The sequence below is a fragment of the Rattus norvegicus genome, chromosome 19 (assembly GCF_036323735.1).
Source record: "Rattus norvegicus strain BN/NHsdMcwi chromosome 19, GRCr8, whole genome shotgun sequence".
NCBI lineage: Eukaryota > Metazoa > Chordata > Mammalia > Rodentia > Muridae > Rattus > Rattus norvegicus.
Genome location: NC_086037.1, coordinates 47,715,939 through 47,733,394, shown reverse-complemented (window position 1 = coordinate 47,733,394; position 17,456 = coordinate 47,715,939). Strand labels below are relative to the sequence as shown.

Below are 17,456 nucleotides of genomic sequence, written 5' to 3'. Positions count from 1 at the left end.
CAGTCACTGCATGGCATACCCTGCCCCCAACCCTGAACTTTCCAGCCCAGAGGCTAGGCTCCCAGGTTTTGGCACTCCAGGATAAATTATTTCTCCACTGGTGAAATGAACCAATTCAAAAGCCAGATTAGATCATATTAAATGAAGGTTTATTGGAAAGCTGATCTTGAGAATACTGGTCCCAAGGACTGGGGCCATGGAAGTGGCCATAGGAAAAGAGGAGAGGGGGAAGAGAAAGAGAGAAGGAGCACTTACAGAGAGAGCTGTGGGGGAGGGGACCAAAAGGTCTGGTTTATCTAGGGAAGAGCCTCTGGGGGGTGAGCGAGGGGGCAGCCCAACCCCTGGGTTGGAAAGTTCAGGGTTGTGGACAGGGTATGCCAGGTAGAGACTGAGGGATGCTAGGAGAACCTGGAGGCCAAGTCTGCTTTGATATGTAAAACAAGCACTTAGAGTCTAGAACTAAAGATCTCCTCAGCCAGTCAGGCACCAACAGAAGACCACACTCTCCACAGTCATTTCAACCTCAGGAGCTCTCCTTTTGTGTTGGTTTGTTTGTTTTTTAGTGTATCAAGGTCTGTAAGAAAAAAACATACATTTTCAAGTTGTTTGTTTGCTTTTGAAAGAGATCTTAAGTGCTGGGATTAAAGGTATGTGCCTCACAGCCAGCTAGGCTGTTGTTGCTGTTGTTGTTGGTGTTGTTGTTGTGATTGTTGTTGTTTTTAAGTTTAAGAAACACTTCCTGTTGAAATAGTACGCCATAGAAACAGATGGTTTGACTCCAAGCACAGCCCTGGTAAGAAACAATACTAGAAGTTACTATCTGAAATGAAGATTGGAGAGGACACAGCAGCATGTAGGAATGGACAGAAAGTATGATGTCACACACAAGACCTGTCCAAAGTCAAGTCAGACAGAGAAGGGGAAGTGCAAACAAAGTCCAGGTCCTCACCGAGAAGCTATTTGCAAATGGTATCTGTTGGGAAAGGGGACATCAATTTTCTTCAAAGAGATGACTCTGGGCCTACAACATATTCTGTGGCTGCCCATACTCAGGACAAATATTCTTCATTTTTATGTGCTTTTGCGGTTTATTTGGTAGGGTTTCTTTCTTTTTTCTTTCTTTCTTTTCTTTCTTGAATTTCTTTTTCATGAGAGAGAGAAAAAAAAAACAACCATGAATTTGAATGGGGGTAGGGGAAAATCTGGGAGAGGGAAATCAAATGAACAAAATATATTATATGAAAAAAAATTTTAAGTAAATTTAAAATACAAGTAATTTTAAAAGCTAATAGCTAGAGTGGGGACAGTAGCAATAACACCATTCATTAAACCCTTCTGTGTCATGTGATCTCTGTGCTGGTTTGTGTAGCAAATTAGCAAATAGAAAGACAAAATCATTTCTCTGAAGTCAGTGTGTAGATCAAAGCTTCACACCTCTGTAACTTAGAAGTTGACCCCAAAGAACCTGAACTCAGGGGAGAAGGCACTGAGAGAGATGACAGGACCCAAGAAAATCTCAGGGGAAGGAGTCATGGGGTGTTGTTACCCATCAAAGCCGGAAAATAGTGTCGAAAGGGAAGACGATTTCAAGGTTCCCCAAATAACCAACTGTAGCTTTAAAATTGTAAAGAAGAACCACAAAGGGCCTTCGAAAGGTTGAAGAGAGTTTCCTACCAGATGAGGACACATTGGAGACATTAAGCAAAGAGTTCCCCGAGTGAGCGTGAGACCCAGGAGAGAATGTCAGTCAGCTTTCCATTCCTGTGTCAGAGTACCCAAGATAAACTTGTACAGAAGAGAAAGGCTTATTTTGGACTCATGTGTAGAGAGATTTCAACCTGTGCTTGTTTTGTGCCTGTGTCAAAGGAGTGCGTGAGTACGGAGGGATCCTTATTCCTGATGGTTCTAAGAAGGGGGCAGGGAGGCAGGGCGTTGTCCTCAGAGCTTTGGCCGGCCCTAATCACCCTCCAGTTACCTCATCCTGCAGATTGCTGCTCAGTGCCTGGGTCTGCCAGAGCTTTGTCGGCCTGACTCTGCCTCCACACATTAGCTATGCCCCTGCCTCTCTTGGAGCAAATTCTTTGTTTGAGTCACTGTACATCTGTCCTCTCGATGTTTCAAATTCTAAACATTCTCTAGGGCTTGACTGAGATGGTTCCTTTCTTTCGACGTTTTCATATATCTATTACTAATATTCGCCCTGTACCCTACCCCATTCCTGACTGGTCCTCTCTTCATAAAGTCTTCTTCCCCTTCCCCTTGTATAGCCATATCTTAAAGTAACATCACATCAATACCATATGTCTTATTCCAACTTCCCGAAGCTCCCTGAACCTCTATAATGTAAAGTCTTGGAGGCAATGAATGGGCTACTTTGTGAGTTCTTCAACCTTGCCTTGAAAATCTTTGGGCTGCGGTATGGCTCACAGGTAGAGTACTTGACTGGATGGCGTGAGGCCCCTGGGTTAGACTCCTAGGGCATGCGCATGTATTCACACATATACATGCATATGAATACACACACACACACACACACATGTTTATTGAATGGAGTAGAATCATGGCTGGAGATGTATTCTGCTCACTTATATTTAATTAAGAGCTGACAGTTATTTGAATTTTCTCACTTTACCTTTTTTTAAAAAAAAAAGAAAAAAAGTAAACTAAACCCAGGATGACTGGTAACACCAGCACTTTTTAATCTTTTTGTGTGTGTGTGTGTGTGTGTGTGTGTATGTGTGTGTGTTCGTATGTGTTTGTGTGTGTGTGTTTGTGTGTGTGTATGTGTTTGTATGTGTTTGTGTATGTGTTTGTGTGTGTGTGTTGTGGTGTGTGTGTGTTTGTATGTGTTTGTGTATGTGTTTGTGTGTGTGTATGTTTTTGTGTATGTGTTTGTGTGTGTGTGTGTTTGTATGTGTTTGTGTATGTGTTTGTGTGTGTGTATGTTTTTGTGTATGTGTTTGTGTGTGTGTGTGTTTGTATGTGTTTGTGTATGTGTTTGTGTGTGTGTATGTTTTTGTGTATGTGTTTGTGTGTGTGTGTGTTTGTATGTGTTTGTGTATGTGTTTGCGTGTGTGTATGTTTTTGTGTATGTGTTTGTGTGTGTGTGTTTGTATGTGTTTGTGTATGTGTTTGTGTGTGTGTGTGTCTTTACTATAGGCCAGATTTTACACTTCCTGTTGATGCACTTTTTTAATTGTTCTTTTTATTGGTTCTTTGTGAATTTGACAGCAATCACCCCAATCCCACTTATCCCGCCACTCCACTTGTGCCTGTTTTCCACCCTTACAACCACCTCTCCAACAGAGTAAAAAAATTTCTAGTTGTGGGAGCTATAGTGTGTCACAATGTGCCCACAGTACATCCTTTTGTCCACACTTCTTCACTTGCAAAATTTCATCTCAATGAGTCATTGGTCTGGTTCAGGGCCTCTGGCTTCTACATCATTATTAATACTGAGTCCTCACTGAGACTCCTCTCAGATATTCTGTTGCTGCCCTGTGTCATGGAGATCCTGTAGTTTTGGATCTGTAAGATTGACACCTTCATAAACTGCAGCCATTCCTAAATGGGGTAGATGTTGGGGTGAGACAATTCAAAACCACTGGCCCTCCCACTCTCATACCCCCAGGGCTGGCTCACCAGCAATATGCAAACCCCTACACACCCAACACCTGTCCAGCTCTACCATGCTCCCCAGGCAGAGTGCAGGGCCTGCTATCCTAGGTGCCTGAAGCAGGTGAGAAGCAGGACCAACTGCCACCTGCCACTAGTGGCAAGGGCAAAAGGAAGGGGAGGGGATCTGAAGAGGCAATAATTAATCTGCTCTAACCCCCCAGCATGTGCTCGAGATTCTTGCTACCCACCCAAATATTTTGGATTCACTAATGAAAGACACACATGCAACTTTAATTTTAATATGCCCTAAGCAGCTCGATGGCTAGGCCACTTCCAAACTTCCACATTGCTAACACCTCCAATATTCCTGAATTATTACTTACTAAAATCTATATTTCATTTCTGCTACCTGAGACCCAACTGGGGGAATGGCCTCCCAGGCCACTCTTCCCCATTCTTACATGGCTGTATGCTTTCTCTCCTGCAGCTCAGGCCTCACCTTCCTGCTTCCCTGTCCTGGCGATTCTAAAACTTCTTCCTTTCCTTGGTCCCCTGCACAGGGAACCACCTCTGTCTCCCTGCCCAGACAACTTTATTTACCAATTAGAACCTGCTGGGGGCAGGGACTGACAGCATCTCACATGCATGTGAATTCTCCTGTAATTTGGGAATCCAATTAACATAATATAAGCAATAAACCAAATCGAAAACAGAGATCTCTCCCTTGAAAACAGTACCGCATAGCAGACAATAGGCAGAGCAGCTCTCCCTCACTCCTGCTTTCAGAGCTGCCTCACATCTCAGGGTCAGCTCTACGGTGCTAGCCAGACAATATGCAGGGTCCACTCTCCTAAGTGCTGCAGCATTGAGGGGCTGGGACAGCTCTCCTGCTCTCATGACCCCAGGAACAACTCTCCTACCTGCTGCAGATGGTGAGAAGTAAAGGGGAAGGAGGGTATCTCTCACCCTTTCACACGGGTGCAGGGTGCAGGGTGCAGAGTGCAGGGTGCAGGGTACAGGGTGCAGGGTGCAGGGTGCAGGGTGCAGGGTGCAGGGTGCAGGGTGCAGGGTGCAGGGTGCAGGGTGCAGGGTGCAGGGCCAGCATTCCCATGCTATAATATCGTCCAGCTCAACCTCAACTCCAGCAATGGGGAGGAGGCTCTCTCAAGTACTGCGGCTGGCTAGGATGGAGTCAGCTTTCTGCTCTCATGCCCCCAGGACCAGCTCGTCACATGATGCCCAGGTTAGGAGTCAGTTCTACACAGCCCTAAGGCATCAATATGTCCCCAGGCAGCAGCCCAGACCAAGAATGTCCATCTGACTTTTGGTGGTAACAGACCCTTGTTGCTGCAGGGCTGTAGATCCAGACATGGACCCCCCCAGTGGCAGCACAGGCCAAGACCACACCATGGTCCCAGGTCATCACCAGCTACTCACATCAGGCCATTCCTTACTACCCTGGAATCTCCAGTTCTGCCTCTCTTTATTGTGCATATATCCTTCTGTTCTCTTTCTTTTCCATTTCTCCACCACTTACTTACTGCTCTTAGTGGTGACTGGGGTCTCTGAGTGTCTTGGGTAATCACAGGAGTGCTATAACCATCTATCTGTACATCATGATGCCAGACAGGGGTTATCTTGGGCATGGTCTGCCCCAACCCCACTCTGCATGGTGCCCTTCCTGTCTGGGCCTGACATGAGAGCCATCTGTCTGGGGCCCACAATCTCAGGTGGGGTTCTTCTAGTTTCTGGCTTGATCCTTGCCCCTGGGAGCCAGTGTGGGCCTGCACGCCAGACTGGTGTTCATCTTAGGCTTGCTTTTTTCAGGGAGTGTTAGGCTATGAATCGTTCAGATGTCCACAGGTCAGAACAGTGAAACATAGGTTCTCCCCTCTCTGCCAAGTACCAATACATGTGTGACACAGAAGCCAGTGCAGGCAGAATTGTTAATGCCTTTTTGTTTGACCCCCATACTGCCACTTACCTGTTTGGCATTGATGTTTCCGTTTTATGGTTTAGGAGACCGAGACTCTGAAACATGAAGCATTCTGACTGAGGGTTTCCATTCCCCTGAGGCTGAGTCAACCTCTAAGCCCACAGGCTTTGAATGCAAAGCCAGTCCCTTCCCGCTCTCCTCCCACAGCCTTCCATCTGCCTGCCCTGTCCTTATGTTGCTCTAAGACCCTACAGCCCTCAATATTTTTATTTTCTCTCTCTCATTTGGCACCGGGTCAAGAATAGCTCAAAGTTGGTCTTTTTTTTTTTTTTTTTATTGAGAGAGAGAGAGAGACCAAAGATAACTTTTGTTGCTTTCTATAATTTTTGAAACAATGTTTACTTTTAAGCACTTCCTAAATTATCCTACAATTAAAAACAAACAAAACAATTTTACAATTTGAAACAATGCAAAAGAAATAATAGCTTGTATTTTGTTTGTTGGTTTTTTTTTCTTAAAGTCAGCTTGGTTGATTTCCTTTGGTTTCTTTTCTGAGCACTCAAGTTCTGAGTTTCCGGTCAATTTTTGAATTTGCGTTGCCCATGCTTCCGGATCCCAGCATCAGGGTGCTCCACCCACACTGGCCATCACTTTGGAAGCCTTCCGGAACCTAGACTGCCTGCCTCTCCTCCCAAACCTACTACAACTGCAGGCATCACTGACTGACCAGCCTCACCGTGGAGTGGGGCCAAGCAGGTTGGGCCCAAATCAGCAGCTTCACTTACCAGTCAGCCTCAGAAAGATACTCCTGCCTCGCTGGCTTCATTGAAAATCCACAAAACTCATTTTCTTCCTTCCTCCCTTGCTCCCTCCTTCCTTCCTCCTTTTCTTTCACCCTTCCTTCCTCCCCCCTTCTTCCTTTCCTTCCTTCCTTAGGCAGAGTTTCATATTGCCTAGGCTCATCTCAGACTTGCCATATAGAGGAGAGAGATGGGGCTTGGATTTCTGATCTTTACGTTTCTACCCACCAAAGGCTAGGTTGGACCTCCGTACTTCCTTTAGAGCTCATTTCATTGTTGGTTATAGTGTGGAGGGGAGTTCCGTAGAACACTGGAAATGGAGCCAAACCAGCTTCATTTCTGGGTATCATTTGTAAGTTAGTTACTTAGGAATCTTGGGTGAGCCTTCTTTACTACGAGTCTGTGTCTGCATGGTGTACTGCATTAACCTGCAAGTTACAGTTGCTGAACCCAGATGTCGCTATCAGATCGTCCCAGGGGTGGCAGTGCATTCCAGGCTACTTGCCACAATGTTCTGGGTTCTCAAATGAAGGACACACATATGCCACCTTATATTTAATATGCCTTTGACAGCTCAATGGACGGGTCACTTCTTAAGCTCCATGTGGCTAACACCTCCCACCAACACTCCTGAGTTATTACTTGCTAAAATCCACAGTCCGTCTTTGCTGCCCTAGACACCATCGGGGGGGTGGGGGGGCCCTTGGGCTGCTGCTGGGTTCTTACGTGTTGGCTGTCTCGCTGCCCTGCGTTTTTCAGACATGGCAGCTGCTACTCTTCCAGCATGGCGGTTCATTCCTTCCTCCTCCCTCCATTCCTTGCCCAGGAATCCTAAAAGTCCCACCTCTGTCCCCTTCCCAGCCTAGCCGCCGGCAACTTTATTTACCAATCAAAACCAACTGGTGACAGGGACCCTCAGGGTCTTATGTGCGTACATTCAAATTGTGGTGCAATTTGGGGGACCCAATTAACCTAATATAAGTAGCATTAGACCAGATCCACAACGAGTTACACGTGCTGTGTGCATATATTAACCTAACAATGTGCTATTCGTACACTGATTAATTCTTCCAACATCTGTGCATCGTCAGTTTCCAAGCAGTGTGCTCTTGGTACATCTCTAGTTTCTTCATTAGCCTATGAACCATTTTTTCAGAGTGCTACACTATACATTTTTTTCCTTTTCTTTTTTTCGGAGCTGGGGACCAAACCCAGGGCCTTGCGCTCGCTAGGCAAGCGCTCTACCGCTGAGCTAAATCCCCAACCCTACACTATACATTTTGTACAAAAGTTTTTAAGGGAACATTTTGGAGTAGTCAAATCATAAATATATGAAACGATTTTTTCCCTCCACATTGTAGAAATATGTGCTTTTAAAAATGTGTTCTACCCTATGTTATGAGAAACAGAATTTCCTCATTTTATGAGAACTTATTAGCATCTACTAGAAATCTACAGGGCATTTGCATTCCCCTATAAAGTTGTAAACTATCTTGTAATTATAGGTATTCTTTGGTGTATTGATACTGATAGAACGGGTGATAGGATTTTAAACTTAGTTGGGAATCACGAATTACATTATTTATTGAAATAACCGCACTGATCTTTAGATCTCCCTCAAAGAACAAGTGAAATTTTTACATACCGGTTACTCATATTAACAGTTTTTAAAAAAGCTTACTGTGTAAATATCTCTTGACTTCATTAAAATCAATTTGGCAAGAAAAAAAAAATCAGAAAGCTGAAGTGTTTAGGGCTTCCACTAGAGCTTCTGCCTTCCCTTCTTCATGTCTACTGACCTCTACTCCACCCACCCCCCACCCACCCACATGTGTTTCCTGCTCTTTACTCCCAGTTTCTGGCCCCTCTTGTGGTGGGACAGGATCACTGCACTGGACCTGAGCAGTCCTGAGCTAGATTTTCTGAGACATATGTATACTCTCACATGGTCTGGAGTAAGAAAAAAATGAGCCCATTTCCAGCTGCCTGAAGTGGCCTAACATGTTTCCCTACACGAAGTTGCTTGTCTCTTTCTTCCTTGATTATTTCATGAATTATTTATGTGAGGTTTAGTTTCTCTTATAGTCTCTAAAGGTAGACTCTTAGATCTTCAATTTTATACCTTTCTAATATAAGTATATAAACCTAAAAATACTCTTGCTGAGTGCTGCTTTAGTTGGGCCCACAAGTTTATATTATGTTTCCATTGTCACTGAATTTAGAACAATCAGTTGTTTACAGTATGATTTCTTCTTCCACACATAAATTACTTATAAATGTGTTGCCTCATTTTCAAATGACATGGTCCTCTTACTTTTTGCATGTGTTTCATTTATAAATGGCTTTATATTATCTTTATATTATCTACATAACTTCAGCCTTTTTCTACTTCAGGTTTACCTACATGTGCTTGAAACAAATGTATATTGTGCAGTTGGGTGACCAAAATGGGGATAGGTGAAAGTGTGTAATAATGGTGTTCAAATCCTATGTACCCTCCCTGACTTTCTAGATGGTAGCTGCTTTCCTGGTTACTGATAGTTTTCTATTTTTCCAGTTATGTGTATATCTTTTGCTTTCAGTTTTTATTTGAATGTGTGTGTTTGTGTGTGTGTGTGTGTGTGTGTGTGTGTGTGTCTGTGTGTCTGTGTGTCTGTGTGTTGTGTATTGGGGGTTGTTATAATTCCAGTTAGATCAGTATAAAATTATATTCTATATCTCTAGCAATACTCTTTTAAAGTTTTAAAGTCTTCCTTGTCTGATATCAATGTAGTTACATCAGCTGTTTTTATGCTTACTGTTGGTATTGTATTTTTCCACATTTAATTTGTAATCTGCCCATGTTTTTATGTTTAAAATACACCTTAGCACACACTGCATCTTACTTTTAAAACTAGTCCATCATCTTTAACTTTAGACCATTTATGTTTAATGGAATTTATGCTTGGGTTTATATCTTTGCCTCTTTTTTTTTGTTTGTTTGTTTGTTTCCCATGTTGTTAATTGTTCCCCTATTTTTCCTTTAATTGTTCTTTGAATTGGTTGTTTTAGTATTCTCCTTTATACCTCTGCACTGTCTCATAAACTAAATTTGTTATTGTAGTGTTGTTGTATGGATTTGTTTCTCAATGTGCGTCAGATTCTTGGCTCCAGGAAACACAGAGTTCAGTTCTCCATCTCAGAGCTTTGGAAAGGGGACAGTGAACATAAATCCCTGATGACTGCTTAGGGGATGTTTATAAAGTAGACACCATAGCTTAAGAGCCATTGCTAAAGCTTATATAAAAGATATATATTTTACCATAGATTACTGAGAATTCATCTATAGCATTTCAAATATAACATCCAAAACTTACAGCAGTGGAATTTTCTAAATATCCTATCCCATTCTTAGTGCTATATTGATAGGTAATTTTGTATATGTGTATTTTGAAGGTCTCATAATGTGTTTTTTTTCCTATAAAATTTCCCATGTATTTACTATTTTCAATTCTTACTTTTTCTGTATGCCCAAATTTGCAATGGGCATTAGTTTTCCTAAACATGAAGAACTCTGTTTTTTATTTCTTACGGTGCAGTCTTGCCAGGGACAAATTGCCTCACTCTTGTTTATTCAAGGGGGGAAATTTTCACTTCTCCTTGATGTGGAGGAAACTAATTTTAAAATTCAAAATTGACAGTCTTTAAAGATACAATACAATGTCTTTCTGGCCTCAATTGTTTTTAATCCATATTTTTATTAATTTTTGAGAATTTCATACATTGTAGTTCGATTATATTCACCCCCTCCTCCAACTCCTTCCAGATCTACCCTCCCCAATCAATACAATTCAACTTTATGTCCTCATTACTTAACCTAGTTCATGCTGGGTACACCTAAAGAAAACTAACTCTCTCTCTCTCTCTCTCTCTCTCTCTCTCTCTCTCTCTCTCTCTCCCCTCCTTCTCTCCTTCTCTCTCTCTCTTCCTCTCTTTCCCCTTCCCCCCTCCCTCCCTCCCCCACCTCCCTCCAGCAACTGTCAATTATCAGGAGGTCTGGCCTCAATTTTTTTGATCAAAACCAGTTATTAATCAGTCTTGCTCCCCTTGTGTGATATAGTTTCCCTACCATATAAAGATGCGTTTGGGAATTTCATCTTTATATTTGTATCTCAGACATTTGGCTGTGTCATGCTTCAGTTATTTTGTTTCTATTTATCTTTTGGCATTAGAAAATTAGGTTAGAACCTCTTCACATATATGTCTCTGCTCTATCCTTTCTCTTGTTCTGGGACTGTAGTTAACCATGCTAAATAATTTGTGCTATCTCACATATTACTGATGTTCCCCTCATTTATTTTTAAATAATTTTTGTCCTGTGTTTCAGTTTTAGCAACTTCTGGTTATATTCACCTTATTCCATTGTTACATTTTTGTTGAACATCCAGTATCCTGATAATTCTAAACACTAACTCTTAAACACTACACATTTCAGCTTCCAAATGTCTCTCTGTTTTGCCTGCTTACCTGTCTGCCTTACTTACGGCTCTACATCGCTAGCTCTCGTTTCTTTCTTTTTTTTTTAACTAGTGATAAACCATATTGAATTTTATTTTAATTTATTTTACAATTCTTTGATATACATAGAATTTCACCATTTTTAAAGACAAGAGCAAAATCTGGATGTGATTTATTTAATAAAATATTAAATCTTGGCTGAACATTTGGTGCTACATTTTTTTCATAACTGATTTCTTAGTTTAGATATTACTAACGTTGATAGCTCTCATTCTTTTAATCCTTGTAGTCTTTTTTTAATATACAATAACTCTCGGGTGTTTCTAATTCTAGCCCTTAGGTTATGTGTGAAGTGCTTTCTACTGATTTTTTTTTCTATCGACTTTGGCTCATATTTTTCTATTTGATTGTATCCAATGTTATTGCAGTCTGGTTATTCTGATTCTGGGTTTTGCTACATTTCTCTGAGAGATGATGAATTCTAGTCTACTAGTGAATTAAATCAATGGCAGATCACCTTGAACTTTGAGAGCTTTTTTTTTTTATTTGTCTTTTGCTTTTGGGAAATCTATTTTGCCCTAATCGTGGGGTACAGTATTCCCTCATAGGTCATGAACCTTTGGAATCTCAAAGGAAAGTCAGAAATCTTGGCATCTCCTTAACTTTGTGGCATTCCAGCTCTGTTCCCCTGGGGACACCTCCAAGACACCTGCTCATCAATCCAGCCTTCCCCCACACTTGTCTTGTGTGCACTCTGGAGCCTCTCGCCCACCTCCCGTACCCCTCCTCTCCAGCTCTTTCACCTTCCATCCCCATCTTTTACAGCAGATCCAAAGCCTGGTTTGGTTTTGTCGTGTTTTGGTTTTGTTTTTTTTTTTTTTTTTTTTTTTTGCTTTGTTTGTTTCTAAACATATTCTACTAAGAGTCACAAGACTGGGGGGCGGGGTGAGGCTGGCCAACCACAAAACCTTGCCCAGAGGGTTCTTTTTGGTAGTCATTTCCCTCCAATGTCTTCCTGCATTTGGTCACTCCTAGGCACCTTTAAATTCTCACCCCACCCTTTGTTGGCAAGTTCCTAAGTATCTGCAGAAGACTTATCTCCTGGAAGTTGGCATGTTGTTGCTTGGATGTAGAACTGTCCTCACAACTGATACATAACTCAGTGAGAAATCGAGCTTCTTTTTTCCTTAGCTGTTTGACTTCCATTTTAACCCAAAATTATTCCTATGCCTCTACATGCTGACTACTATACAGCTACTATTTTCCAAATAGGCATCTATGACTTCTATGGAAACCTGTAACAGTGGCCCCTACTTTCCCTCTCCTAACCTGTCCCATAACCTTAAGGTTAACCTTTCTGCAGCACGGCTCTGCACCTGACATTCTGTAAGCAGAAATCTGCAGTAACACGCCAGGACCTGCTGAATGAGTCCCTTAGCTGTCATTCTTGGCCTCTGCTCCCTAGTCAGGATTCTGATTGTCTACCTATGTTAATATTTCTATATTAAGTTATTTATCCCACATAGCCTAAGAAGTGACTTCTTCTGAGCTTGCTATCTTAACACAAGGAGAGCACAGGCTTTAAAAAGGAAAAGAACAGTATTTCAGATATCCATGTTCTCTCTCTCTCTCTCTCTCCCCCTTTCTCTCTCTCTCTCTCTCTCTCTCTCTCTCTCTCTCTCTCTCTCTCTGTGTGTGTGTGTGTGTGTGTATCTCTGTTCTTGTGGATGTAACAGGGACTAAGGGATAAGACACAAATCGCATTTGTATAAGTACACCTCAGATATTTAATGCAGGGACTAAAGAGACAACTCAGTGGTTAAGAGCACTGGCTGATTCTCCAAAGGGCCAAGGTTAGATTCCTAACTCCCACATGATGGTTCACAAACAATTGTAATTTCAGTTAGAGAGGAACCAGTACCCTTTCCGGACTCCTCAGGTCCCATGTATGCAGGCGGTGCACAGACAGACATGCAGGCAAAACTCATACACATTTTAAAAAAGTGTAATTAGATTTTATAAATCTTTAATGTTTATACAACTAAAAAGTGTATAAAAGAATTGTCTGGAATCTATCAAAAGATGTCAACAATAGTCTCCTGAAATTCCCCTGTGCTCTGTGGCAGAGGAAACAGCCTGAGAAGGAAAACATTCTGCAGTTGTTAGAGGCTTTTGTATCTTTAAAGGATGTTGATCATACATTCATCCCAGCCTTTGAAAACCACTTATTCTAAAAGCAACGGAGAAAATCCCCCATGTGCATGTGATATAGAGACCATTTCTTGCTCGCTCTTATATACCGATGAGGCTTCCTTGCACTTATTATCAATCTATAGAAATGAAAAGAAATTGACACCCCAAGAGACCAGTCTTGTGGTCTTTGCACATAGGTGGCCCCCATAAATCTTTGGTAAATTAAAATTACATTTCATTATGTCTTTAAAGTTTAAAGTTGACTTAGTTCATTGTGAATTAGTTAGAGTGCAGCCTGCAGCTGGGCATTGGGTAGCATCCGATGGAAAAAGCACAGAATGCCAGCTACCAGTGGAGGTTCTACCCAGTAAAGTGAGTGTGCTTTACTCAAAAACATTCCAAAGAGCACGTGCTGTTAGACCACCAGCAAACTGTATTGCCAACTGCTCCGGCCTTGAGGAAGACCAATACTACCAGGCTCTCTGAACTGTGTTTCCAATTCTGTTTCCCTACATTACCAGCTCCAGTTTGTGTTTCCTTCAGAAAACACGAAGTAACAACTGCCTAGCCTGCATGGTAGGCTTGTCCTAAGGCTTCCATAGATAGTAGAGAGTAGAGGTTTGGGGCTTTTGTTTTAAAAGAAGAAACCACTTTATTATATTAATCCTTTGTTACTGCACAAAGCCTAGACTTGGTATACTACCTATGTTCATTAAAAACCTCCAGTCTAAAAATAAAATAGCTCTTAGGTTATTATGATGGTAGGATTTAACTTCTCGTTTTGTAAGATTTTCCTATTCTATTACTATTATTTTATTGTTGTTATTAAGATTTCTGGTTATTAAGATTTATTCTTATTAAGATTGTTAAGTTAAATTATTTTATGTGATGTACTATATTAAGAGATCTGTGTTATTTTTGCTGGACATTTATTATACTTATATATATATACTTATACATTATGTATACATATGTTTTATATATACATTATATATTATAATTGGAAATTACCAATCAAGGGGACATAATAGTGGTGTTCTGAGGGAAGGACTGTACCCTCACCTGTTCACCATTACAGGGTTCAGTGAGAACATTTGCTAACTACTCATGTTTAGGAGTCACCTTCAGACGCCCTCTCTGCAGTCTGTGCTTACCTACCATAAGATCCCACCCTGTCTCATAACTTACGATAGCAGCCCGCACTGATTACCCATTCCTCATGCCATGCCTGGATGACTAACTGCCAACACCCTTTCTTGAAGAAATCTGACTTGCCATGCCAGATGCTAGAGTCACTCCTGACAAGCCACAAGCTTGTACCATCCTATTGTAATTAAAGGCAGTTCACTGTTCTAGTTGGTTAGCTGAGGATCTTCAACTCACCAAAACTCTTAGCATATCTTTCTTCAGAATTGCTCTAGGATCTGACCTTTCATCCCATCACACTGACCCTAGCAGTGCAGATCCCTAGCTTTTGTCCTTAATGCACTGAAGTCAGTTTTCTATCCAGCAGCTAGAGTGGTCTGACTTCAAGCTCTCAAGTCCAGCGCCTTCTCCTATTACCCAAAATAACATCCAAAGCCTTACCGTAGGCTCTAAGGCTCCTGTTAGCCCTGGGCCTTTATTTTCCTTTTACTGTCCCTTCCTCCCTCCCTCTTGTGCCCACATTCCTCCTGAAACCCACCCAGTACTGATACCCATTTTCTACAGTGTTTACTGTTTCCTGTGCCAGAGTGGCCCCACAGGTACACTGAAGGATCTTTATATTTTTATTTAAATTCACCTTTGCTGCAATGGCTTCCTGGTATGGTCTATCCACAGGGGAAACCTGCTCTTCCCACTTTCACCTCAGCACAACTGTTTCAGTGCCATCCCTTATATCTGACAGCCTTGTCTGTTGTTTCTTCTCCCCCTGGTCGAGTGAGAGGTAGCACAAGTAGAGAATTTTGTCAGCCTGGCTCCTTATAAGACTTCCATTGCTTCAAGAAGTCTCTGGGTACCTCCTGGATAGTTGGTAAAAAAAAAATTAATTAATTAATTAATTAATTAAATGAGTAGAGCTGGGCTGCAATTCCACATTCTGCCGGTAGGTGCCACTCTATAAGACTGTGCTGTGTCAGACATTTGATTGTGTTATTCCAGGTCGGCTGGGAGAATGGAAGACCAACATTGCCGTTGAAAGCCTTTGTGGTAAAATTATATGTCATTGGTGAGCCAGCTTTGCAACTTAAAGCTGCAATCTGGCCTTTGCTTGGATTGGTGCAGTCATAACAGTTGAAAAAACTGCCCGCCACGTGCAGCTATTAACAAAATCAAATAGTGGCTCCTCTCCCTTTTTAAGAATATGTTTGACATAGATACAGTGTTCTCGTAAGTAAGCTAGAGTCTAACTGGTTTTAGGTTGCCAACCCCTTACCCATTTCATCCATAAACCCTGTTTGCCTCTACTGTGTAAAAGAAATATCTAAGCAGGAGAGGGAAGGATCCTATTCTGATCATACTTGTCAGTGTTTTATTCTAGTCTGGTAATTTGTTGTTTTTTTAACAATATTTTTATTGTTATTAAATCAGGGCAACACAACTATCTGTGTGCTGGAAGAAATGACTGCATTATTGATAAGATTCGGCGAAAGAACTGTCCTGCCTGCAGGCTCCAGAAATGCCTTCAAGCTGGCATGAACTTAGGAGGTAAGTGTAGTGCACTTCGCTTGATATACACTGTAACATCAGCCTAGCCATGGACCACCAGAGAGGGCTAACCAGGGACAAAACTCCGAACGATCCACAAAAAACAAAACTCCGTTTTCACGGTTACATGTTTTCCCAGGGGAATACTTCCTGGCTGGAATTAAAACGGGATGGCTATAGTTGCTACATTTCAAGAATCGGATCTGTAGCCAAAACCCAAGCAAAAAGTAATTTTGCATAAAATTATGGCTGGTGCTTATCGTCTCTGTCCTCAAATGATAGCATGTGACATAAAGGAATATGTTCCTAATCTCAGTGACATAAAGGAATATATTCTTAATCTCAAGAGTAACATACGAGGGGGAAATACAGTAAAATGATAGATGTTCACCCAAGGAGAACCAACTAAGAAAGTCCAGTGTTCGTGGATGGCAAGCACAGGCTTCTGGAAGGTACAGGGACACTCCCATTTCGTATCAACAGCACGACTGTAAGAAAAGCATCAACTGGTGGTTTTAAGTCCTGCCCCCCCTTCAACAACAACAAAAAACGCCAACCAACCAAAACAAACAAACAAACAAACAAACAAAACCAGCAGGAAGACTGAAAGGGACATAATATAGGGAACCAGCCTTACCAGATGGTAAAATATATCACACAAAAACCATCAGGCAAGAGGTCTGCAGCACCCTGTGTGGTCCTCAGATGGGATGACAGGAAGTACAGAAGCAGATAGTGTAATAGATCCACACACCATGGAATGAAGTTGGCATTTCCCATCAGTTGTGCAAGGATTGATTTTTTTTTATTTTTATTTATTTAAAGAAGTGTTTTGTCAAGTGTATAACCAACTAGAACAAGAATATTGAATCTAAACTACTATAGACACTAAAATAAATGCTCTAGGTAGAGATTTTTCCAAGTGTAGAATAAAACCAGAGGGTACACCGTGAAAAAGCTGAGGAGATCAGAAGCATTTACAAATCAGATACAGCTCTGGCGGCAGAGACCAAGATTCCAGAGGGAAGTAGAGGCAGCTGACACTGAAGGGCAAGGGTCAGCACTCCTCGCAGATAAAGAACCCTTCCCCCTGCTGACTTGGAGAAGGAGAGGATGGCAGACAGGTTCACCAGTGAAGCAGGCGCTGTGCAGTCATGACAGTCATGAAGAGGTCCTAAATCCGAGAATAAGAGAGCCTTAAGGGTTGGGGATTTAGCTCAGTGGTTAGAGCGCTTGCCTAGGAAGCGCAAGGCCCTGGGTTCGATCCCCAGCTCCGAAAAAAAAGAACCAAAAAAAAAAAAAAAAAAAAGAGAGAGCCTTAAAATGTGACTCTTTTACAAATTAGCAAAATGAAATGTTTCTGCAACATTGATGAGAATGGAAACAAATCAACTCAGTGTGAATCTCATGCATTTCAGGCAGAGCAGAGCCTGGCCTGTAATGTTTTTACTTAAGATGAAAGATTTTGTATAATAATGTTCATTTTTAAAATTGAAAGTAAAGAAAACAATTTCGAAGATATAAAAATTAGACATAACAGAAAATGATGGGTGAATAAATATGTTACATGTGCATCCATTTTGGATGGATTAAATTGCAGAACACTCTTGTAATATTAATGAAAGTTCGTGTGTGCTAATACAGGCTTATCTCCAGTGTTGTTCATCAAAAACAAATTGAGGTTGCAAAACAGTGTCCTTCCATATTATGGATCCTACGCCTAG

At 41.6% G+C, this 17,456-nt stretch overlaps 1 protein-coding gene and 1 pseudogene across 6 annotated transcripts in view; one reads left to right on the top strand and one right to left on the bottom strand.

Annotated features, from left to right (window-relative positions):
- The window catches only part of Nr3c2 (nuclear receptor subfamily 3, group C, member 2), a 344,237-nt gene that overhangs the window by 230,695 nt on the left and 96,086 nt on the right, over positions 1-17,456 (top strand). For all 6 annotated transcript variants that reach the window (NM_013131.2, NM_001395077.1, XM_039097525.2 and 3 more), the window contains exon 4: positions 15,616-15,732. In NM_013131.2, coding sequence (NP_037263.2) covers positions 15,616-15,732 — 117 coding nt within the window. The remainder of the gene's footprint in view (positions 1-15,615; positions 15,733-17,456) is intronic.
- Positions 5,448-5,560, bottom strand: LOC120098703 (small nucleolar RNA SNORA17; annotated as a pseudogene).